The sequence below is a fragment of the Trichechus manatus genome, unplaced genomic scaffold (genome assembly GCF_000243295.1).
Source record: "Trichechus manatus latirostris isolate Lorelei unplaced genomic scaffold, TriManLat1.0 scaffold00172, whole genome shotgun sequence".
Classification (NCBI taxonomy): domain Eukaryota; kingdom Metazoa; phylum Chordata; class Mammalia; order Sirenia; family Trichechidae; genus Trichechus; species Trichechus manatus.
Genome location: NW_004444108.1, coordinates 4,232,907 through 4,259,654, shown reverse-complemented (window position 1 = coordinate 4,259,654; position 26,748 = coordinate 4,232,907). Strand labels below are relative to the sequence as shown.

The 26,748-nt window shown below is 38.8% G+C and overlaps 1 protein-coding gene across 1 annotated transcript in view; it reads right to left on the bottom strand.

Annotated features, from left to right (window-relative positions):
• PRIM2 (DNA primase subunit 2) overlaps positions 1-5,089 on the bottom strand; it is a 316,775-nt gene extending 311,686 nt beyond the window's left edge. The window contains exons 1-3 of the mRNA XM_004386833.3: positions 4,987-5,089; positions 3,884-4,046; positions 1,962-2,065 (exon numbers count right to left, since the gene is read on the bottom strand). Of these exons, the coding sequence (XP_004386890.1) occupies positions 1,962-2,065; positions 3,884-4,037 (258 nt within the window). The 5' untranslated portion in view covers positions 4,038-4,046; positions 4,987-5,089. The remainder of the gene's footprint in view (positions 1-1,961; positions 2,066-3,883; positions 4,047-4,986) is intronic.
• Positions 5,090-26,748: the final 21,659 nt, after the last annotated feature.

Here is a 26,748-nt window from a genome sequence, read left to right as displayed (position 1 = left end):
TAAAAGAGCTGTAACACAGGTCAAGGGCTGTGCCACTAAAGATAGCGAGAGGACCTGAAGCGGCACGACAGCAGAGTCAGCAGCAACAGGCCCGAAATGGGCCCTGTGGCAGAGACAGTGGTGACAGGCCTGCAAGGGGTCCTGCGGCAGATTTGGCAGTGACAGTAGGGAGGCCGAGGGCAGAGAGGCCTGTCCTAAGGGGTCTGAGCGAAGCCTGTCCTGAGGGGGCTGAGAGGAAGCCTACCCTCAGGGGGCTAAGAAGAGGCCTGCACAGCTGAGATGGGGCCTGCTTGCTTGCATGGCCAAGAGAAGCCAAGAAAGCTGTCCTGCACTGAAGAAGACCGCCTACATGCTTCCTGATCCTGATCCTGAGTTGTACCCCTCCAGTGTATCAGGGTAGAAAAAAGATTAAGCAATAGTGTTTACATCCTTCATGTGGAGCTGTCCATTAGCGGTCTGTGAGTTCTCTGTGGCCACTGTAACAAATTATCAAACCCAAAAGAGAAGTAGAGAGTGCTGTGGGAGGGACAGCTATTGCCAGAATTGGTAAAGAGGTTGGAGAATGGAGGTATGTCTGACCTCCACCTCATAGGGATCAGCTTTGGGCTGATCCTGAGTCTCACTATATCCCCCGAAGTTAGCCAGGTTCTGAAGGTACTACTACCATTTTACACGAACTTTCCTTGATTTCCATGACACTGTTATCCTGGTTCATCAACCTCTCAGGCAGCTCCTTCCCAATCTTCTTCCCGGACTCCTCTAATTCCACTTCACCTTAAATATTGATATTCTTCACGTCCTGCCCTCCATAATCTTCTTTTCTCAAATACTTTCCTAGGGTGCTCTAACCTACTCTCAATGTTTCCAACCTTCCCCTAAATCTATACTCCCAACAGGGACATCTCCTATGTCCGAACCTGTATATCCAATCACCCACTAGACATCTCCACAGGCACCTCAAATTCATGTCTAGAACTCAATACTGTCCTTCCAAAACCTGCCTCTCCTCCTGTGTATCGCATCTCAAAATATCACCACCAACCACCTAGTCACCCTAACTGGAAACCTGGGTGTCATTCATAACACTTTCCCATTCTCTTCCTCCTGCAATTAGTCACTAACATTTTTTTTTTAACTATATCTTCTTATTATCTCTTTAACCAGTCCTCTTCTCTCCATTTAGCTCAGACTCTCATCATTTCCAGACTCCTGTCTCCCTCCTACCTGACATGACCCTTTCAATCTATTGTTGGCATCTTCCCAAAATAAAGATGTGATCACATCTGTCAAGATGCAGTTCCAGCACTAACTCCTCCAGGAAGCCGTCCCAAACCTCCCTAACCTGAGTAACTGTATGTGTTCTTGGAGTTCATGGAGCACACTTCCAATAATAGCATTCATCACTCTATATTGCACTGATTCTCAGCCCAGTGCAATTTTGCCCCCAACAGACATTTAGCAATGACTGGAGACATTTTTGGAGCCCTGGTGGTACAGTGGTTAAGAGTTCAGCTGCTAACCAAAAGCTTGGCAGTTCAAATCCACCAACCACTCCTTGGGAACCCTATGGAGCAGTTGTATTCTGTCCTATTGGGTCGCTATGAGTTGGAATCGACTTGATGGCAATGGGCTTATGGGTTTTCAGAGATATTTTTGGTTGTCACAACTGTGAGAGGGAGACTACTACTGGCATCTAAAAGGTAGACACAAGGCTGCTACTAAACATCCTAAAATGCATAGGACAGTTCCCAGAAGAAGGAATTATGGGGTTCACATGTCAATAGTGCTAAGGTTAAGAAACACTACGGTATTGTAATCATCTGATTACATGTCAATCACCTCTAGGGAACTACAGGTTTCTTCAGACAGTCTATGCTGTATTAGTCTTTATAAAAGACCTTTCCCACAATAGATATTCAATTCATAAGTATATACAAACTGAAGGTTTTTTTTTTACTTACTCTGTAGGAGAACTTGAGCTTTCGAAGCTCAGCCTCTAACTTACTCTGGTATTCCTCAGTTCCTTTCAAATGGCTCAAACCAAGATTTTCAACCGACTTTAGCACTAAAAAGAGAGAGAAAACAAATATCAAGGCAAGATTAAAAAAAAAAAAATCCAAAACAAATAAAATCTAGGATCCTTTAGCAATTCCACAGTTGCTTGTTTATAAAGGACATTGTAACAGTTTTATTTTCTGAAAGTCTATCATATAAATTATGTTTGTAAGAGGATAATCTTGATCTACTTGCAGAAATTATCCACGTCCCACAGCATCCGGCATTATCTAATACCAGACTCTCAACCAGGGAAGCGGGAGGAATGGTGGGTAATCACTGCAATACTAAGCCACTATTGATAAGGAAGGAACTGTACCCTTCCAATATATCAGGGTAGAAAAAAGATTAAGCACCAATGTTTACATCCTTCATGTGGAGCTGTCTATTAGGGGTCTGTTTCATTTACTCAGCAGAGACCCCCAAAAAAAAAAAATCCTTTCTTTTCTTACACAGAGAAGAAGTGGACACAACAGTGAAGACACAGGGCCAGCCAATCACCCAAATGAACAGTCCTGAATAGATGTCACATACTATTCAAGGGTTCCTAAAGCCCCTTGTCCATTCTTCCCCAAATGAATTCTACTTCCCTCAACAGAAGAGGCATTTTTTTAATTCAAGAATGAAAACCTTCTAAATTGCCTCCTGTACATGAACTCATGTCCCACAGGCAACTCCTAAGTTTTCCCAAACCAAATTATCTTCCCCTTAATCCTGCTCCTTCTCTTGCCTTCCCCATCTTCATAAGCAGAGTCTCTATCCACCAGATCATCCAAGTAGGAACTTCAGCCACCTCCCCTCCTGCTCCCTCACTCTTCATACCCAAACTGTCACCAAATCCTATCAATCATAACTCAGAAAGTATCCCTAAATCTCTCCCTATCACTGTCATTGTCACTACCTTAGTTCAGGCCCTTACCATCTCACTTCTTACATGCCAAACCCAAGGGACACTTTTCATCATTTTAATCCCTATAAAGCATCCGACCCTGTTACACTTCCTTCCTAAAACCCTTTTCTCCCATGCCTCCACTCTTTTATTCAACAAACAGGTATTGAGTGCCCCTCTCTTTGTATTAGCAGTTCTCATCCTGCTCCTCCAAGAATGATTAATAGCATCTCACCTCTCCTTCGGATTTGCCCACAAGGATATGCTGTAACACAGGTCTGAAGATAGTGCTAGTATTTCTGCCTCAGTTCCTGCCTAGCTCCTTCCTTTCATCCATGCCGCATCCTTCTTACACCCTAATATTACACGAGCGTGGCACAAGATGCCTGTCATTATTCATACTTCTTTATCTACCCTGAACTTGTGACTGTTCCCTCAAATATTATATTCTCTCTCATGCCTCTAAACATTTGTACAGGCTGTTACCTCAGCTTAGAAAAACGCTTAATTTCTTCTCTGTTGGGAAATTTCTACCAATCTTTCAAGGTCCAGATCACATTTCAACTTCTCTAAGACACAGAGTTAATCAGACTAAGTCAGTCATTCCACCTCTGTGCTTTAAGCACTGCTAAACACTGCTATTTATCTCTACTAGAACACTTAAAATTTTGAATTATGATTATTATTTTGGATGTCTCCATGTACAAGGATACAGCTTCAATGAAGATGGAAATTACAGTATTCATCTCAAAATCTCTGCCATCTAAAACATAGTGGCACTCAATAAACAAGCATTGTACAGTAAATAAATAAACGAATAGCAAACCCTGAGTAAATATTTTTTGAATGAATTGCTGAAAGGGGGGAAAAATCTTCATTCTCATAAAACGTAAGCGAGCTTCTGAAGAAAATATGAATTCTAATTTAAATATTACTCACATTTAACTCTATCAATAGCCAAGTTTTCAAACTCAATCAAAGATATGTTTTCAGATGGCGGCTGTAGGTAAAACTGAAGGCTATGAGGATAGCAAGCACTTCTCTGGTCACCTGTCAACTTCAGCTTCCTCCGCTTTCCTCCAGAAAACTGCATCTTGGTTATCTTGGAAAGAAGCATGTAATAAGTTACAAGAAACAAAAATAATCCCACATGCAGAGAAAAAAATTTGAAGTTGAAGGGGATGTACAAAATGTCAACAGTGGGTATTCCTGAGTGGTGTTTTTCTGTATTTTCCAGATTTTTCTACCACTGTAATAATTTTTTCATGGTGTGAGGTGGGGTGCTGGGAGAGATTCAGTGTGGTGATCCTAACTTCCAGCAACATGAACGTCACGTGATAGTGCCTGTTCACAACTCGTCTATGTGCCACCGCCTTAGATCCTTGCCATCTGAAGAGAAAAGATGAGGTTTTGCATGGGCTGCAGTCCTTAACTCGGAGGAAGACGCAGTAGGTTCTAGCTAGAAAAAAGACTTGATGAACCAGGTCCAGTTACTCCCCATCATATGACCTCGAGAAACAGAACTGTCTTTTGAAAATTCTTTTAGGGATTTGTGGAGGTTATTATCCAATAAGCAAGGTAAGCACGGGCTTACCTGTGCTTACTTACTAATCTGTAGTGCACAATTTCACCTGTTTTTCACCACATCTCTGTGCTTACTAATCTGTAGTGCACAATTTCACCTGTTTTTCACACCAAAGATGTGATGAAATACATGTGAAATTGCGCACTACAGATTAGTAAGTAAACACAAGCAAACCCGGGCGTACCTTGCTTACTGGTTAATCTGCCCCTAAGAGGGGGCCTCCACAAGTTCTTTTTATATTCCCACTCGATCCCCAACCACCTCAGCGAAGCCATCTCCCCTCAACCCTCACCAGTACCCGCGTCTCTGCTACAAACCACCCACCAACACCCCAATCCCCCGACCGATCAGTCTTTCTGCTCCCAACACCCGCAAAATGCTCCCCTTCTTTCCTTGACTTGCAAGCCTCAGCACCAGGATTGCTCTCCGTCCTACAATCTGCAGGAGTTTCTCTTACCTGCAACCACACCAAGTGTGAGAAATACACAAACGCTGACACTTATCCCTGCCCCGGTGGCGGGAGATTTCGTATGGAGCCGGAAGCGGAAGCATCTGGTACCCAAAGCCCGCCCACAAAGGTCCTGCCCGCCCCGCGCGGGCTTCACGCATGCTCAGTGTGGTTCTTCTGCGCGCTGAGTCTTAGTGAGTTTTGCAATCTTAAATTTTCCTAAGTAGGAGTTATTGGGGGTTTTTTTGGGGGGGGTCCCAAATTTTAAGGCGCACCTCATGTATTCGTAGTTGGTAGCTTTTAACGATTGAAACTAGGGTGACAGAATGCTAGAGGCAAAACATTACACGCCGAAGGATGAACCAATACAATTTCGTTGGGGGACACCGACAAAGATTGCATGAATTGAGAAAATGTTGCGTTCTAACCTGCAGTTATGGCACTCATCACTTTCAATCTGGGGGAGGAGTGGACGAAGAACGGACATTTACTGAGCTGCTTTTTTGCAACCAGCTCACTATTTGGAGCTCTATTTTTTCCCGTTTAGTCTTTCAGCGGCCCTATGAAGTAGTTCATATTACCCCCATTTTGCATATGAGAAAACTGCAGCTAGAAAATAATCATTAGTTTGCCCATCTATGTACAATACATATTTTTTCTGTTGGACGGTAAACCCCATACGGGCAGGTTCCACGTTCAGTTCACTTTTTGTTTTCCCCACAACGCCTCGCACATAGTTAAGCGCCCAACAAAATACCTGTGGAATGAACTAAAAGGAGTGAATGAACGCACACACGCAGAAATCGCTCCCCGGTCTATAAAAATTGGGAGAGATCAGGTTCGGAGAGAAGGCAGGATCGAAGAACTGAAAAGTGCTGGGGAGAAACGATTCACCATAAACTCTCCTAATCTCATACCGGGGCCTCCGAAGCTGCACGTCAGACCCACGCCCAGCCCTCCGGCTGCTATCTGTAGGCTTTTCAAAAGCTAGACATAAACTTCACTTGTGGCCTCTAGGAGGCGTGTCTCACTTACAAAAGTGGCCGAGGGAGGATCTGGTTAAGAGATTGGAGGTGAAGAGCGAAATGTTTGAGTCTTTAGAAATGTGGAATATATTAAAACAATGTCTAGCTTCAAAGCACCTAAAGAGTATGAACCAAACTGTGGCTGACACTGTTTTGTACAGGATCTATTCTAAGTGATTTACACACCAGTTCATTTTATCCTTATAATTGTATGAGATGGGTTCTATTATTAAAACCATTTTACTGATTTTTTCTTTTTCTGATAAGGAAACAGAAGAAAGAAGTAACTTTGAAAGGTCACATAGTAAGTGACAGAGCCAGGTTTGAAGCACAGGAGACTGCTCCCCAGGACTACAGTGCTAACCATCACACTGTAAAAATTCCATTAATATGACGGTAGAACTTCACCTTCATTCCTTCCTATCTGTATCAGACACATAAGTAACACGAACTAGTCCAAAGAAGACAACTGAAAGCATGTCAGTCAGGACTTTTAACTGGTTCAGTCATAGCCGACAAAGCAAAGGCAGAAAAGACCCAATTTTTACAATTTGTGTGATCCAGAACTATAACCAGAACAGGGAAAATTACAGGTCGAAACCCTGGTAGGGAAGACTCATAAGCAGCGTAGTGAGCCCTTTCAGGAGCCTGATACATGAGACTGGATTATTGCCAGGACTGAGGAGAGCAACACACATTCAAAGAAGCACGGTAGGACTGCATCTTTGAGGGGAGAGCACTGTTTTCCAAAATCAAAGGACAGGCAAGAGATTTGGTTACTATGCACTGCATACACTGCCCTTGTTTTCTTAGAGAGAGATTAGGTTTCTAGCAGGGCATCAACCAGTAATTTTTCCTGTTCCAGTTATGGTTTCAGTTCACCCGAACTTTTAAAATTCGAGTCTGTTCCAGTGTTGCTTCCTCGGCCATGACTGAGCCGGGAAGAATGGATTCGAAGCCCTGATGTGAGCTGCCTGAAGAAACCAGGAACATAGACCTTAAGCAAATTTTGATGACCTTGCAGGATTTGTCTGAAGAAGTAGGACCTAGACTTGAGGTATCCAAACTTATTAAATATTACTCTTCCCCAAGTGTGGTCTTGAAACAGCGATGGGGACCAGCTTGATGAGACCTCTGAGCTGACACAGGGCATTCAAATGGTATCTAGCACTGAATGATGACAGATGACTGGAGAGGCTTCCCAGATGATTTGAATTTTGCCATCTCCTAATGAAGCAAGAAATAGCAATAATGACAAATTGATTTCTCACAAGCCTGGGTGCTCAGAGTAAGCTTCAGGCTGCTTTAAAAAAAAAAAAAAAAATCTAGAAATGTGATCATTTCTTCCACACATCGTTTTTTTAACGTAAAGTGTATACCCACAACACAGCCAAATGGGGATTATGAACTTAAAGCTCAAGAAGAAGATTGGAACTATGTGTAAAATTAAAAATTATGTGCATAGAGGTAGAGCAGAAGGCATAAGGATAGACGAGATCTTTGAGGAGAAGTCCATAGGAAGAATTCCAAAGAGAGAACTACAAGCTGGGGAATCATCAAGTAGAGTGGGAAGGCAGTTTAGAGACCATAGATAACATTGTGTTTGAAAGCCATGATGGTGGTGGAGGTCCAAGGAAATGATGCTTCCAAGTGTCAAATGCTGCAGAGAGTTTGATGTGGGCAGAGACAAGGCTATTAGAACTGGAATTTAAGAGACTGTTGGTGTCGCCTCATGTCAGGACATGCACATTGACTGTGCACTGCCAAGCAAGTTGCATTTTTTAATTTATAAAGAACATCCAAATGGAATGGAGTGTCTCATAAGGAAAGTAATTGAAAGGATTAGAGAGCAAGGGCTCACTGATTGGCTGGAGAAGTGTCCAAACAAGCAGAATAGGTATCACCAAAGACTAAATTTAAACTGTACTAATAAAAGTGGGAAAATGTATTTGAATGGTGAATAGTGGCTAAAAACTCTGGTCAAGGTCCATGCATTTTAATTTCATTGCGTTGAGTCAGAATATAATCTCTATATTATTTCAATACTTTTAAATTTGTTGAGACTTATATTATGGCCCAGCATATGGTCTACATTAGTGAAAATACAAAGAATGTGTATTCTGCTTTTGGTGGGTATAGTGTTCTGTAAATGTCAATTTGGTCATGATAGTAGGAGTGTTGTTTAGATCTTCTATGTTTTTACATTTTTTTTTTTGGCTAGTAATTTTATCAATTGCTAAGAGATGGGTGTTAAAGTCCTCTGTAATCAATTGCAGAATTGTTTATTCCTCCCTTTAATCTGTTCATTTTTTAATCCATATATTTTACAACTCTACAACTCTGCATTCTGAATATATTTTATGCATTTGAAATAATATATTTAATAATAAGCATTATATAATCAAAGCAATATTTATGATTATATTTACTATTTAGGTCTTATTAGAATATTCAGTTTCATCTCAACTCCATAGTTTTAGAAATGTGGAAAACATGTAAGGTGCCAGAAGATAATAACAGAAATTATAAAACAACTGGAACTAGAACCAAGGAAGAAACATAAACAGACATAATTCAGCCTGAAGAAGAGAGAGATCAGAGATGACATTTGTCTTTAAATAGATGAAGTATTTTCATGTGGTGACCAGCTGTTTTCATCTCTACCCAACAGAGAAGAAAATCACATTAATTGTAACAAAGTGAAATTCTATGGTTGTCATAGGGAAAAAAATAATGTCTACTAATTCTGTAAATGTGCCATGATACTAAAGCTACTGAGAAATGCTAAATAATGTATTTATCTCAATATCTTTAGGAGAGCATTATGTATGACCTTGATATCTATCTACTTGCTTTCATTCTTACAAAAAGTCTATAATCAGTGTGGCTTTGATTGTTTTTAATTAGGTATGGATTACCTAGATACAGAGGGAAGAATTAAATGAGGTGATTTAGTAAATACCATAACCAAATGCAAAAGTTATTTTCTATTTTATATGCTTGCATGAAAAAGCTTGAAGTAAAATCAATATTATTCCAGAGGGCTGCAGGTTTAATAAATTAAAATACAGGATTCTAGTTAAATTTGAATTTCAAATAAACAGTAAATTATTTTTAGTGTAAGCATGTTCCATGCAATAATTGAGGTTTATACTAAAACATTACTTGTTGTTTATTTGAAATTCAACTTTAAATTGGCATCTTGAATTTTATCTGGCAACCCTACCGAGGGATAAATAAATTATAAGAGTACTCAAAGTTTAAGATATTTTTCTACATAGGGGTCAGGGAACGAGATACGTTTGTCATGTATTTGGCCATTTTTCTGAAATATAAAATATTTGTAACTCTGGTCAGAGATGTAGGAGATAAGTCCTTAATAGAGTGAGCAGCTCTATTAACATTTGCACCTTTACTTAACTCTCAGTGGAAGATCCACAGCAATTACCAAGAGGAATATGGTTTTTAGAATACTTGTCTATCAAGTTGTATGGATAAATTGTTCAAATTTTCTCTCCTTTCTGTTTATGAAGACATTTATGTTTTAAAAGTCACTGGACATAATACAACTTAAAGCGTGGATGTTACAATAGTCTCCAAAGAATGACTACCGTCAACTCCTTCCCTCTCCTCCTCGGATGAAGAGGTGGAGTCTAATTACTTGAATTGACTCCATGGCAACGGATTTGGTGTTTTGGATTTTCTTTTTTCTTTTTTTTTCTTTTTGCATCTAGGCTGGTCTTAGTCACTTGTTGACCATAAAATACAGTGGAAGTGACATTCTAAGACCTCTGAGGCCAGGTCATAAGAAGCCTTGCAGTTTCCACTCAAGTCTTTTGGCATGCTCACACTTGGGATGTTCCCTCTCCAAACACAGCTGCCATGCCCTGAAAAGTTCAAACCACATGGAGAGGCCACATTAGGTGATGTAACTGCCCCCATGGACTCACAGCTCACAAGCACCACCCACTAACAGTCTCTCAGGTGACTCTTCCTGGACATCAACCCAGTCAAGCGTTCAGGTTACTGTAGCCCAAACTGACTACAACACCATGAGAGACCCAAAGTGGAAACCTCCCAACTCAGTTAGTCAATCTATCGAACTGTGAAAAACAAACTGTTGTTTTAAGCCAAAAAGAAAATTTAGGTGAATATTTATCTGATCTCTGAAAAAACCCCAAATCAAATCCATTGCTATCAAGTAGATTCTGACTCATAGCGACCCTATAGGATAGAGTAGAACTGCGCCATAGGTTTACCCAGCAAGGCTGTAATCTTTATGGGAACAGACTGCCACATCTTTCTTCCACGGAGCAGATGGTGGGTTCAAACCGCCGACCTTTCGGTTAGCAGCTGAGCATTTAACCACTATGCCACCAGGGCTCCTTGATCTCTGGATAGGGAAGGAATTTAAAACAATATAATAATTTGCAAAGAAAATATATCTAAAGGTTTGACTATAAAACATAAAATTATGCACCTAAAAAAACCACAGAAGTATCATGCAGTCATCAAAGTAGGGAAAAAGTTTTCCATAAATACGGTATCCAAAAGATTAATACCATCAAGATATAAAGAACTTATGTAAATTCATTAGAAAAAAGTTCTAAACAAATTAGAAGTGGGAAAAGAACAGGAACAGATAACTCATAGACAAAATAACTAAAGATGAAATATGAGAAATGTTTATCATCACCAGCAGTCAAAAGAAATTTTCCTTACAAAATTGGCAAATATTTTACTATTAACATATGTAGTGTTAGGCAAAATGCAATATGCTGGGCTCACATAGGAATTGCTTGCAGTGCTAGAGTACAATATGGCATTGGGTATCATGAGCCCTAAAAGTGTTCATACAGTTTGACCAAATAATTCCACTTAAATGATTCTGTTCAGAAATTGACACAAAAATTTGTATTCAAGGAAATTCATTGTAACATTATAAGAATCAAATTTCTGGAAACAACAAAAATGACAAAACACAAGAAAAACAAATAAATGATGGTTATATTCATACTATGGAACTTTATGCAGCCATTCACAATATACATGTTTCTGAAAAACATTTGACCTGAGAAAATGCTCCGGATACTATTAAGTTAGGCAGAATACACAAAACCAGATATATCACATGATCCCAATTTTGTAAAAGCATTGCCTAATGGAAAACAGTAATTTTTAAATTACATTTTTCTGGTAAATAAAAGTAATATACACTCATTGTAGAAATTTTGAAAAATACCAAAAAGAATCAACTGACCTATAGGACAGAGTAAAACTGCCCCGCAGGGTTTCCAAGGAGCTGCTGGTGGATTTGAACTGCCCACCTTTTGAGTAGCAACCAAATACTTAACTACCGCACCACCAGGGGTCCGATGATACTATTATTATCTACTAATCCCATCAACCAATGGCAGAAACCGTTAACATTTTGCTTTAATCAATAATATTTCATGGTTAATGGAACTAGTGAAAGATAGGCCTTGCCATTTTCCTTCATTTTCCTGTGCTTCTTACCACTAAGACAAGGAAGCTGACCTCTGCAACTCCTTCTCCCATCCAAATATCTACCAGTCCCTGTCCTCCTCTCTTCTTACTAAGGACAGATACTGTCTACTGGAATCATAATTTTAGGTGCAAGCAGCGCCTCTGAGCTATACTGCTTTTTATTCAACTTTTCTTGGCTTGATCCTCAGTCTGGTCTTAAATTGGCCCACCTTTAACTTAAATGTCAGTGCAGCTGGTGGATTCAAACTGCCAACCTTTTGGTTAATATCCATAGCTCCTAACCACTGTGCAACCAGGACTCCAAAGAAGTTATAGTCTACCACAAATACAAAAATGCTTACGTTAGTGGCACCAAAAACACTGGCAACAGGGTGGAATATAGCATTTGATGATATTTTTGAAGTTCTAGTTTATTCATTCAACAAATATTTGACGGCCTCCCATGGCATGGCCCCAAGATTTGATGACTTTATTGCCTACCCCTGCCTTACATATACTTTTTCTTACATATACTTTATGCTCTGAACTACCAGCTCTTCCCCTAGAACGCCCTACACTTCCTCACCTTATGGTGAGCTCTCCAATTCAAGAGCCCTACCCCATCATTCCTGTCAGAATCCTGCCACCCATCCATCCAGTTCTATGTGAAAAGCTGCCTTCTTTCATCCCTTCCAGCCTTTGCTTATCCCATGTCTCCTGCTCCTTGTTTAAACTCCCAAGGCTTTTTGTAATTCCCATACTGTGTAACTCTTTATCTGCTTATATCCCTCTACTGTAGAGGTTCTTAATCTTTTGGGACATGAACCACTGGACAATTTGATGAAAGCTCTCCTCAGAAAAATGCATCACACATCAATTTTGTACATTATTTCGGAAGGTTTGTGGACACCTGGTCACATCCATGTGCCACGGCTTAAGAGTACCAGCATTATTAGATTTTAAGCTTTTTGACAGGCTTTTTTGTTTGCCTTTGTGGTCCCTAAAGTGCTACCATATTATCTTCCAAATTAAAACACGAAATAATTAATGTCATTTTATGACCAGCTTGGAACTGGAAAAACATTATCGTGTTTAACATTACCAATATCTTACTAAACATGTCAAACAGTAGCTGCCTTTTCATCATAATTTTAAAACTATTTTAAGGCTCAGGGAACAAAATAATCTGTGTCTGTCAATATTCCAGGATCTTTATTGTTTTCTAATGCCACAGTTTTGGTCACAGCCTCACTGTGAAGAGTGTTTGCTGTATCCAGAGGCAACTGCAGTATGAATCTGTATATTACAGTATTTATAATGCACAGTGATGTTATACATTTCAGTAGCCATGTTTGGTAAGTGACTATGAACTCTTTCATATATTCATTTCATCAACAAAAATGTATGAACACCATACTTGGCCGTGGCAACCGAAATGCATATGAATTACAAATCCTGACTTCCCAATCAGGGGGAGGAAACCACACATAAACACATATCTTTTGCTTTCTCTAATGATTAGCGTCTCAAAAATAGGGCCCACTGTGTCATTCATCTTTGTAATCCTGGTGCCTGGCACTCTGTGGGCCCTCCACAAATATTTATCATACTGAATTGAGGTATATTGTGAGAGATGTATGAAAAAAGTGCTGTGTTAATGTGCCTCACATTAACAGATGGTTTGAATCAAGTGTGACTCCAACCTGTAAAACTTCAAATCCTCGTCTGAAAACTTCATACACATTCCTTCCAGAATGACTTGGCTCCCCAGTTTAGCCTGAAATAAAGCACAGAGTACCTTCTCTGACAGAATTTCCATGAATCATCTCTGCTTAATTCATTGCCTGCCCTGAGCATTACCAACTACAGACAGACTGCCCCGCCGGTCATTGACCCCGAGATGCTTCCACAGCTCCAGAAGCTCTGCGCTGTAGTGTGTCATTTACAGCTGAGGTTTTAGTTGCCATGCTTGGGAAATCAAAGAGTGTTCATTCTTCCACTCAGCAGGGTGTGCCACCCTAAAAACCAAAGGCATGGTAAGTTTTCTTACCAAGTGAGCATGCTATGAACTCTAGATCCTGCCAGCTCTGCTTGCCATGGAAAGCAGAGGAATGGAAGGAGTTTCCAGCAGGAAAGTTGACCATAAAAGCTGATGCACAGTTAGTCAACTTCTGGCCCCAATGCCTTCTGCATTTCACTTCCTGCCTCTGGGGCATGTCTAGGAAAGAAAGCTAAAGAGAGCCCCTCGTTTTTTTTTCTCCCTTTGCATTAGATTGCTTTTATTAGTCTAGCATCAATGAGCAAGAGAATTAGAGGAAAAGCACAGGGAATAACCAAGATACTCTCAAAGAGTGGTACAGGAGAGAAGGGGAAGGATTACTCTTCCAAATATCAACATTCTTTGACGTGTTCATTCAAAAATCCTTATTGTCAGGCACTGTTCTATATGCTGGGAACATAAGAGTGATCCAACAGCCAACAATCTCTGCCCTCATAACCTTCTATTGGGAGACAGACAATAAATAAGATAAATATACACATTACTATGTAAGATAAGCAGCAGAAAAAAACAAAGCAGAGAAGAGGAATATAAAGGTTTGGAGGGGGGCATAAATTTAAGAAGGGTGGCTAGGGAAGTCTGGCTAGGAATGTGACCATGAAGTAGAGACCAGAAGAAAATTAGGGATCTAGTTTTGTGTATCTTTAGGGGAGGAGCATCTCAGGCAGACAGAAGACTTATCATAATTCCACAGCATTTAAGACAAGGTGATATTGGTATGGGAATAGACAAATCAACCAATGGAACAAAATAGAGAACACAGAAATAGACCCATACCCTTGAAGAAACCTGGTATGTGACGGATCCACTGCATAAATCAATGGAGAAAAGATGGACAATTCTAAACTGTAATAGGACAATTGGCTTTTGATATAGGGGAAAAATTTTATTCCTTACCTCCCACTATACATAAAAATCAATTCCAGATGGTTTAAGGACTTACATGTAAAAGATAAAGCTTTAATAATTTAAAGTAAATATATATAGATTATCTTTATGGTCTTGATATAGCAAAGAAATTGTTAAACAAGATACTAAAAAAGCACAAGTTAAAAAGAGAAAGAGTGATCATTTTAACAACATTAAAATTAAGAACTTCACTTCAAAACACACGTAAATCGTTTTTTGAAATGATCCACAAATTAGGAGAAGAAAATTGTCAGATATAATAACATAAAATTAGTAAGAATAATACAAAAGCATAATAAAAAGGGGCGGAAAATAACCAGAACAAATATTTCACAAGCGTGGAAGCATAAATGACCAATTATCAACTGAAAGGGGCCCTGGTGGTACCATGGTTAAATGTTTGGCTGCTGACCAAAAGGTCGACATTTTGAATCTACCAGCCACTCCTTAGAAACCCTATAGGGCAGTTCTACTCTGTCCTATAGGGTTGCTATGAGTCAGAATTGGCTCAATGGCAACGAGTTTGTTTTGTTTTGCTTTTTTTTATCATGTAAAAATATGTTCATCTCATTAGTAATTTGGGAAATGCAAATTAAAACCACAATAAGAAAATACTCTATACTCACAAAATGGACAAGAATTTTAAAGTCTGAAAATATCAAATGCTGGCAAGGAAGTCTTTACTGCAGGTAGAAGTATTAATTGGTGCAACTACTTTGGAAAACAATTTGGTATCACCTGGTAAATTTGAAAGGTATGTGACACTTTGTCCCAGAACAGTAATTCTACTGAGTACGTTCTCTAGAGAAAGTTTTGTGCATGGGCACCAGAAAACATTAATAATAATGTTCATAAAAAATATTAAAACATCAAAACACTGGAAACTACCCATCATCGGGAAAAGGGGCCAAAAAAAAAGCAGTATATTCATACAATGGAAAATAATACAGTATTGAAAATGAATTAACTACAGTGAAAGTAAACACACCAACATGAATGATTCTCAAAATCATAATGTTAGGCAAAAACAAAATAAATAAATAAACAGGATAATTCCTGCATGGATGTGATAGATATCTTCCATTTTCACTTGTGACCCTAAAACCACTCTCACCCTTCTCACCTCCTCTGTACTACTGACTTGAATGGACCATATATATGGCTTCTTATGTCTTCTGCTTCCAGGTAAGTTAAGTCAATTGGGAGCCCCAAAACGAGATAGCAAGAAGGAAAGAGAGTGAGATCAATGTATTTATTCCCTGTCTTAGTTATCTAGTGCAGCTATAACAGAAATACCACAAGTGGATGACTTTAACAAACAGAAATTTGTTCTTTCACTGTGTAGGAGGCTGGAAGTCCAAATTCAGGGCACCAGCTCCAGGGGAAAGTTTTCTCTCTGTGTCACCTCTGGGGGATGGTCCTTGTCATCAATCTTTCCCTGGGTCTAGGAATTTCTCAGCACAGGGACCCTGAAAGGATGCGCTCCACTCCCGGCTCTTCCTTCTTGGTGGTAGGAGGCCCCTCTCTCTCTCTGCTCGCTTCTCTCTTTTATATCTCAAAAGAGATTGATTCAAAATACAGCCTAATCCTGTAAATTGTTTCTTGCCTTATTAACAATAACTGTCCTTAATCCTGCCTCATTAATATCATAGAGGTTAGGATTTACAACACATAGGATAATCACATTAGATCACAAAATGGTGGACCACCACACAATACTGGGAATTATGGCCTAGCTAAGACGACACACATTTTGGGGGACACAATTCAATCCATAACATTCCTCTAGCTGCCTCTCTGCAAGGCTGCCTGGAGCTGCCTGTGTCTTTATACCTGACATTGCTCCTCTCAAGGAGGCTGACTCTAAATGACTCTCACTCTTGAGTCTGGTAACAGCTCCCTTCCCTTTACTTTTCCAGCCTAGGGGTAGTAAAATATCAGTTTCTATTAAGCTCCAGTTTACTGCACTATCCACCCCTTCTGGTTCCCTACTTACACACCTTTGTAAATAGTCTCTTTGCACAAAAAAAAAAAAAAAAAAAGTGGTTCTTGAATTAGTTTATTTTGAATGTACCATCTTTTTCTTGTTGGGGCCCTAACTGGTACAATATAATATGAATCCATTTATATAAAGGTTAAAAAAAAAAGAGGAAATAATATATTGTTCAAGGATATACAGTGCAGGTAGAAATTTATCCAAAAATAGCAAGAGAGCGACTAACACCAAAATTCAGGATAGTGGTTACCTGTGAGGAGAGGAAAGAAGATGCATTGGTGCGGACACACAGAGGCTTCAAAGGTACTAGTGTTTAAGTTCAATAGTGAGTACATGAATATTCCTGTTATTATTCTTCCTTAAACAGTACATATATGATAGCAATTTCTTTTTAAGAAAAAAATAAAAACAGCCCAAAAGACAGGAAAGCAGAATCAGTCACTTTCCCACAATATCTCACTGGTAAACATTTGGACTCATCTTCACTGCTACTTCCTCCCCCCAACTCCACGCCCCCTTCTTATCCTCACTTCCTATCTCTCCAGAGCCCTTATGCCCTCTCCTTTCTCTCCTTAGGAGACCCAAGACTCATATGACATTGTAATAGAAACAGAGATTTTAGAGTGTGGAGTGCTGAGGTTTCCTGCGCAACAGATATACATGTGAGGTCCCCTGTTACTCCGGTTCTTGTCCAGGGACCCTGGAGCTCACCATGACAGCCCAGTTCCTCTTACTTCTCTGTCTGTCTCCCTCATCTCTGAACCTCTCAAGTGCCAGGGATCCAGAGATCATTTAAACTGCATCATCACCCTCACCTAAATTTTCACCCCCATTGCCAATTTAATTGACCTCTTGTTGTATTATTGCCCTGTCTGGAGCTTCTTACCACCTTAATCTGGGAGAATGGAGCAGGGCAGTGGTGGGAAGCAGTTCAGTGTACTTGTCTGGTCCTCTCACTTGGGGTAGCACAGTGTGGAGCTCAGCACAGAATCCTGAGTCTGGGCCTGTGGAGGGAAGAGACATGGTGTGGAATGATAAGAGAGTTAAATCCAGTACCTTTGCTTTGAGTTTATCAGTAGGGTGTGTGTGAGTGTGAGGGAGTGCAGGGAGAGTGGAATGAGTCTCATGCTGAACATAGTATCTAGCAAAACTGCTCATTCTTGGTACTATTAATAGATACAGGGGACTAATAAAGAATACAAAACAGAGAACTCTAACCTTGGTTTCTTATTGTTGTTGTTAGTTGCCATCGAGTGGATTCTGACTCATGGCGACCCCATGTGTGCAGAGTAGAACTGCTCCGTAGGCTGTTCAAGACTATGACCTTTCAGAAGTAGATCTCCAGGCCTGTCCTCTGAATCGCCTCTGTGTGGGTTCAAACCACTAATCTTTTGGCTAATGGTGGAGCACCTACCCATTTGCACCACCCAGGGACTCCTGAACTTGGTTTAGCCTTGTGGAAATAATTTTAAATACTGCTATTTATGAGCACCACTTATCACCTACGGATAATTGCCATATGCATTATAACTTTAGATATTTCATTGCTCTTCATCAGATTAACTTTTTGGCACAATTTATTTTATTACACTACTAACTATTCATGCTAGCTTAGTGCATCCAAATAGCATAAGAAATACCTATCTTTAGTAGGCACATAACCCAATTTGGTGCCTAACAAATGAGTAGAAATTCCCTATATTCTTTTGCTATTTAAATTTAAGCTGGACTGGAATCCACTGTGCTAGATCCCTCCACTTAGAATCATCTTATTTGTATTTAAAGGAATTTAATTGAAGAAAGATGGCATAAGAAAACAATTTAAGTAATCAAGAAGCAACTCTCAAAAACAATTTCACTTTATGCCCTATACTTGACGGCATTTTGCGATGTACTGTCCATAAAACCTGCTAAATGAGAACTTCTAAAGTCAATTGGTAATTTAACATGACTCAAACTAGATCCTGACAACATAAATTGCTCTGTTTTTATTTAAACCACTCTGAATATTTGAATTTTTAATATGTGACTGGTAATTAGACCATGAGCTCCTTGAGACCAAGCAGGCTATCTCTTTCATTTTTTATAGTAATATAGTATCTAACAGAAAAGCCATATTTTATGAAACTTGCTGATTTTAAAATTCTTAAAATCTTCAAGATATCTGTGACACCCTTGTTACTAGTTTCTTTTATTCAGCAGTATGAAAAACTTGTTAAATGTTACATATAGTCTTTTTCTTAGCTGTAATCTTTCTTGTTGAGAATTTACACAGCAGAACACACATCAATTCAGCAATTTCTACATGTACAATTCAGTGACATTGATTATATTCTTCAAGTGGTGCAACCATTCTCATCCTGTTTTCAGAATTGTTCCTCCCCATTAACATAAACTCACTGTCCCCTAAGTTTCCTATGTAATCTTTTGAGTTGCTGTTGTCAATTTGATCCCGTATAGATAGTTCTTAAAAGAGCATAATGCTCAAAGCAGACCTTTTTTACTAGTTAAACTCAACTATTGTTCAGTTTTCAGGTGATTTGAGGGACGTTTTTAGTTTAAGGTTTAAAGGTTATCTCAGGGCAATAGTTTTGGGGTACATCCAGCCTCCACAGCTCCAGAAATTCTGATACCATGAGAATTTGAAATTCTGTTCTGCATTTTCTCCCTTCTGATCAGGATTCTGCTATAGAATCTTTGATTGAACCGTTCAGTAGTGGTGGCCAGGCACCATTCAGTTCTTCTGGTCTCATGGAAAAGGAGGCAGTTGTTTATGGAGGCAATTAACCACACATTCCATTTCCTCCTCCTATTCCTAACTTTCCTTCTTCATTTGTTGCTCCAGGCAAATATAGACCAATTTTGTACCTTGGATGGCAACTTCAAACTTTTAAAATCCCAGGCACTAAGCAACAAACTAGCACAGAAGCACTAAACCGTTATTAGGCCAATTAACTGGGACATCCCATGGATACGTGACCGTAAACCTTCAAACCAAGAATCAAATACCATGAAGTATTTTGTTATACATAAGCAGCCTCAGCAGCTGTTCTTTTTTGTTGTTGTAAATATATCTATCACACAACATTTGCCAAATCAGCTTTTTACAGATGTACAACTTATTGACAATAATTACATTAACTGGTTGTGCAATCCTACACTTACCAATGTGATTTTTCCATCACCATAAACTGAAAGTTAGTGTTCCATAAGCAGTAGCCCCCCCCCCCCTCCCTCCACCTCTGATAACCACCAATAAACTTTGGTCTCTATACATTTGACCGTTCTTGACTTTTAACGTAAAGGAGTTCATACAATATTTGTCCCTTTGTGATTGACTTATTTCACTCAACATAATGTCTTCAAGCTCCATCCATGTTACAGCATGTATCAAGACTTCATTTTTCTTTCTGGTTGAGTAATATTCTATTGCATGTGTGTACCACATTTTGTTTATCCATTTATCCGTTGATGAACATTTAGGTTGCTTCCACATTTTGGCTATTGTGAATAGTGCTACATTGAAAATTGGTGTACAAGTCTCTCTTTGAATCTCTGCTTTCAAGTCTTTTGGGTATACACTTAGGAGTGGCATTACTGGGTCATATGGTAGTTCTATTTTTAGTTTTTGAGGAACTGCCACACTATTTTCCACAACAACTGTACCATTTTGCATTCCCACCAGCAATGGATAAGGGTTGTAATTTCCCTACATCCTTGCCAACATTTGTTATTTTCTGGTTGTTGTTGTTGGTTTGGTTTTTTGTTTTTTTTGTTTTTTGCCATTCTGTTGTTGTTGCTGTATGCTATCAATTTGATTCTGACACATAGCAACCTTATAGAACAGAGTAGAATTGCCCCATAGGGTTTCCTAAACCCCACAAAATACCAAACCCATTGCCATCGAGTCAACTCAGACTCATATCGACCCTATTGGACAGAGTAGAACTGCCCCATAGGGTTTCCAAGGAATGGCTGGTGGATTCCAACTGCCAACCTTTTGGTTAGCAGCCGAGCTCTTAAACATTGTGCCACCAGGGTTCGTAGGGTTTCCTAGCCTGTAATTTTTACAGGAGCAGATCGCCAGGTCTTTCTCCCATAAGGCCACTGAGTGGTTTGAACCACCGACCTTTTGGTTAGCAGCTGAGTGCTTAATCATTGCACCACCAGGACTCCTTTAGCCATCCTAGCGGGAGTGAAATGGTATCTCGTTGTGTTTTTGATCTGCATCTCTCTGATGGCTAATGACATTGAGCATCTTCTCATGTGTTTGGTGGCCATTTGATGTCTTCTTTGATGAAATGTCTGTTCAGGTCCCTTGTCTACGTCTGATTGAGCTGTCATATTGTTGTTGTCAATGTTTTATATATATTTTGGTTGTTAGGTTCTTATCGGATATGTAATTTCTGAAGATATTCTCCCAGTCTGTAGCTTGTCTTTTCACTTTCTTGGTAAAGTCTTTTGACGAACAAAAGTTTTAAATTTTTATGAGGTCCCATTTATTTATTTTGTCTTTTGCTATTTGCTCTTTTGTTACTGTATTAGATAATCCATTGTTAAAAGCTAGGCCCAACAGCCTTGCCCCTGCATTTTCTTCTAATAATTTTGTGGTTTTACTTTGCACATTTAAGTCCTTAATCCGTTTTGAATTTGTTTTTGTGTACGGTGTGAGGCATGGATATCACATTCATTTTTGCCCCCTGCCTCTACCACAGTTTCTGCCACAGAACATATACTCCTTAACTGTGTGCTGAACTGAATTGAACTCGTCTGTATTTATCCCTAATTCCAGATGGGCTATCACATGTTTTATGATGTAATCTCTCACAGAAGATGTGTTTTCACTTTAGATTTTGGCTTTCCCACTGAAATTCCTGATCAAAATATTTTCTCTCAGTTGGCTGATTATTGGAAACTGAAGTAGGTGTAAATATGATTCTGTTGCAATGTCAAGATTTAATTCTAACTTGACTAACTGGCTGGTAACTGTGTATAGAAATTAGCCTTCTCAGCTAGAAAATGACTTTAACTTTTCACAAAATGGAAGTAAAAAAATTGATAAAAACCAATCTATCTTCCTCTGACTAATGTAATCCCTTCAGGATCAAAGCTGAATGCTGTCTAAGGTACGGAGAGGAAATGAAACATCTTATGTGTCTTATAAATTGTCAGTGAACTGGTGTGATAATTCTCACACCTATCTGGAATCACCTCATCTGCATTTTCTTTGCTTTGAGCAACAAAAATGACCTATCAGGGCCCATCCAATAAAAAATTATCCAACTAGAAGGAATATGACTTTTTCCTATGAGATTAATTATTTTGGAGTCATTGCCTCTGAAGCAGTGTAGTATGTTCTTGGGACTTCACTCTAGTAGACTTACCACTTACTACCCTCTTTCAAGTCTCTCTACCCTGACAGGCACCAAGCAATGGGTCCCAAAGTCCAGATACTCCAGCCTCTTTCACAGGGACAGTCTCCTTTCTTCTCTCACTCAAACCACCACCTCCTCACCCAACCCACACACATACCCAGGCCACACAAGCAACTCTTAAAACCAAGGTCACTTGTCCCCAGAGTACATTTATGAGGTAATTAGGTTGTTTTGTGCTTTTTCCAGCGGGGTGATAGGAGCAGCTGCTTTCCTGGAAACTCTGCTAAATGACCTTAACTGTGGGAATTTTCTGTCTGCTGTGTAGTGTTAATCCAATCTTTTTATATTACGGTAAATCCAGATTTGTCCAATTATGGTTGTTTCCTAATAATAATGGTACTTGGCATTTGTACAGCCCATTATAGTTTTCAAAATATTTATACGATGTAACCCAAGATTTCTCAAACCAACTGAATCTTTGGGGTCCCTTCATTCTACTATAATTTCCATTTTTTTCTATTTTTTTATGATAAGCTTCAAAAGTTTAATAAAAAACATCTCCTGTATCACCTGGAAGACTACCTTATTTCCAAGTAGTACTACTGTATATGACTTCAGTACCAGTGATTACATTTGACACCAATTCCACTGGTGTCATATAGTCATCTGAAATGACATAGTTTGGCTTTTAATGTATCGGTAAGCATATCTAGCTGCTCTTGGATTAGCAGATTCTAAGTCAAAATCACCCTATGGGGCAGTTCTACTCCGTCCTATAGAGTCACTCTGAGTCAGAATCAACTCTACGGCAATGGGTTTTTTATGGAGCCCTGGTAGCGCAGTGGTTAAGAGCTCAGGCTGCTAACCAAAAGGTTGGCAGTTCCAATCCACCAGCTGCTCCTTGGAAACCCTATGGGGCAGTTCCACTCTGTCCTATAGGGTTACTATGAATCGGAATCTACTTGACGGCGAGCTTTTTTTTAAGTCAAAATGTCAACCATCACTCTGCAAGTTTTTCGACAATTATGAAGATAAAACTAACTTTTATCTTGCTGTCATAATTTACAATTGCAAAACATTCTCATGAATAAGCCTTCAGTTACTTAAGATTTTTAATAAGTTGAGGTTTGCTTTGCCATTTTAAAAACAAAGCAGTGTGGAAAAATAACTATTATTATTGAGACCATAACAGAGGTGAACTTAAACATGAAAAAAATTCATTGTAGCCAAATAAGACAAATGATGCTTTAGTTCATTGAACAAACCAAGATTTCACAGTAGTTGGAATAGAGATTTGTGGTAGGACACTTGAGTTTTTACAGGTTTTATCATTCAAAAGACATCACTAATTCTAAAGAATCTTCTCAACCCGTCCAGACAGTATTCAGTTCATATGCAAATGTAAGTATTGCTTTTATTCTTTGTATGTAGCAACTTGCAACAGTGTACAACCAGTTTATTTAATAATAAAAATACAACTAAGGATTTTCAGTTGGCAGTATTTAAAATTGTTTTCACTTCTATTTTGGGGTGTAAAATTAAATTGATTGGCACACCAATCAATTATAGTGATTAAAAACAAATTCATATTTAAAATGAAAAAACAGAGAATCAACCATGAAAATAACAGTGGTTTAGATGATGATCTGTTGTGCTCAAAATAAAAAAAAGGTGCCTAAGTCTATTATTAACCTCAGCATATGCTCTTTAATTTCAACATAACATTTTCCAGAAAACTAGATTAATATAGTTAATTTGAATTGCAATGGTTTTACAAGTTTGTGTTTAATATGAAAATGTTTTAGGTTTTATGATGGTATTTTAGCTATATGCAATAGAAATTATCATAACAATAACAATGGCATAAAACATTACTTACATCGAATCTGAGTAACCTCGATAATTTTTTCCTCTTAAGCACTTCTGTACATTACCCAAGATTGAGTATTACTAATTTAATCATATAACTTATCAACAGTAAACATTTTGATGTATAATGCTACTCATAGGATAAATGGTACCCACAGTAACTTAAAATGCTTTTTGAGAAATATAGAAAAATCCAAAAAGTATCTTTTTAAAGAAATACATTATTACTTTCTGCTTCAACAGTTTTGTTTTTTTTTTAATTAGAGATGATAGACTTTTATGACTGAGTTCTTTCCAAAACGCACTGGCTTAGGGACAGAAAAATTAAGCCTTTGGAGTGTTTATTTCATGGGAGATGAACAATGTTGTTATTTAAAAACACTTTCCCAAATGCCTCAAGGTTTGTGAGAACATCCATTAATCCTAACAGAGTTAAAAATATTAAGGAAGAAAAGTACATAAAATGTACTCAAAGTAGCTGTGTCTTTTAGAGATAATACTTTCATTGCTAAAACTTTTTACGTATCTAATCTTTTTGCTATATATGGACAAACAAGGAACAAGTTTCATATCTCTGTTGGATACATAATTTTTAATGTACTATTGGAAATTCAACAGTTACGTTGAAATCAACAAAACACATGGAAAAGTGCTGGGAAAAACTGAAAAATAAAAATTGTTTGGTAATGATTCGACTATGTACTTAAATGGAGCACTTAAAAAAAAGCCAAGAGTTAATTTGGGATATATATATTCCAGATTTTAAATATATTCAAATGTAAATCTGCTCAGTAAGCTAAACTAATAATAACTAAATTATTTAGTAGACATTCATATTTTTAAGGTGCTTTTTTTCTATAAACATTTTATATTCTCAGCATAAAAGGCCCAGTGAGGCAATGTTTCGTATTTGGCGAATATGCCAATTCTAATTTGGAGTGAGAATGTGATCCTCTGACCCCTAAGAGTGCAGACTGAAAGTTCTGTCTTAGCTTTTGACTTCCCAGTCTGTCCTGAGTAATAAGAGAAAAACTCTTCGCATCAAAACTAGAAAGACACACGTTAACTCACACTACAGGTGACAAGAACTCACCCACTACTTTGCCCCCAGAGCCACTAACACACACATACACCTTGCCCGTCTGGAGCTGAAGCCCAAAATGCTTTTCCAGTTCAAATCTACTCTTATGTAGAAGAGTGGAGTTTCCCCAGAGAGGCTGAAATTGCTGAACCAAGATGCTTGAAACCCCGGGGCGCTTATGAAGATGGAGGGAATATAGGATGCAGATGCAGATGCAAATGTAAGGGCAGGAAAGCCAAGTCCCAAGGGGAGGAAGCATCTTTGGAACTTGGCTCCTTGTACAACGGGAGGTCCAAGTTAGCTACAACAACTCTAACACTTGTCCCTCCTATATTGTAAGTTCCTTTCGAAATTATCCTAACCCTTCAGTAAAGGAATTCATATATTCATACACATACATACACACATACATATACATATGTATGTATATACGTATATGCTGTATAGGATAAACAGTGATAGAAGGAATGTATGTGTGTGTGTGTGTGTGTATCAGGGTATCTGTTCCACCTCACTCCCTCCTTAGCAGAGAAAGGGCATCAACCTTTCTGTGGATTTGCCAAGTGGTGCTTGGCAGAAGAAAGAGACCCATACCCTGTACCACCACCTTCACTGGCCTGAAGAATAAACTATACCCATCCACTCCTGAGAAGCACCCATCCAGGATGTCTGCTATTTAAAGACATACCTGTGGCCTTGGTAAGATCACCAAACAGTAGATCAGAGAATATGTGAGAGGAGAGGTAGAAAATGAATTCTCAGCTCTCCTCTCTATACCTAAACATAAGAGTGTCCTGGCTCATCTTCTGCCTCCCAAATCTTCTCTAATTAGTTACAAAAGGGTCAGGCTCAATTCTTCACTGGGCTCAAAAATAAAATTGTATTCATCATTGATTCTTTTAATAAAATTTACTGGATCCAAGCATGGGATGAAGTGGAGGAGAGGGTGAGATGGGAGAAAAGGAGCTCAACCAGGAAGTTATCACTGTAGTCTAAGACAATGGTTTCCAAATGTTGGTCCTGGAACCACTGATTATTTGGAGCCACTGTGCAATAATATTAGAAAAATAAAGACCACATAGTGCAGGAATGTAAGTCAATGCATTTAGAAAGGATTAATTTTTTTTTATTGTGAGAATATGTCCTCTCAGCATTTTTTCTGTTAAAATATCTTTCCTTTTATGAAGTGGTGAAGGAAGGATAATTTCTATAGTTATTTTGTCAAGTTGGAAATTCTATGTCACTTAATCAAATTCTTCAGTTTCATACAATATAATCTGGGAGCAGCTCATCAAGATTACGTAATAAAGCTCTGAACAATAAAACATAACCTTTTTATAGTACCTTACAGTTTATAAAAGGCTTTCATGTTCATAATCTCATTGGAATCCAACCCCCTCTACCTTCAGTCTCCGAAAAACCACACACACACAGACTCACTCTCCCACACACACAAACTCAGGCCAAGAGAGAATTGTCTGCTTTGCTAGCAATTAGCAAAGTACAGATGTGAACCCAGGCCTTCTGATTCCAATACCAGTATAAGAAATAGTGTCTAGGTAGAACTGGCAGAGCCTGGTGACAGATAGGGGAGCCCTGGTGGTACAATGGTTAAGCGCTCAGCTGCTAACCAAAAGGTCAGCAGTTTGAATCCACCAACTGCTCCCTGGAAACCATATGGGGCAGTTCTACTCTGTCCTATAGGGTCACTATGACTTGGAACCAACTCCAAGGCAGACGGGATATAGAGAATAAGATGGGGGAGGCAGGAGAGGCAGGGAGGAGGATGCAGAATCAGAATGATTAGAGGTTTTTGTTTTTGTGTTTTACTATACCTGTGCTTTATTCTAAAATACATTTTCCTTACCTTATTTTAGTTTCTATAGCAGTAAATTTATTTAGGCTTGACAGTCATCTTACATAAATGAAAATAATAAAATGACAATTTTTTTATTGTTTACCGGAAGCAA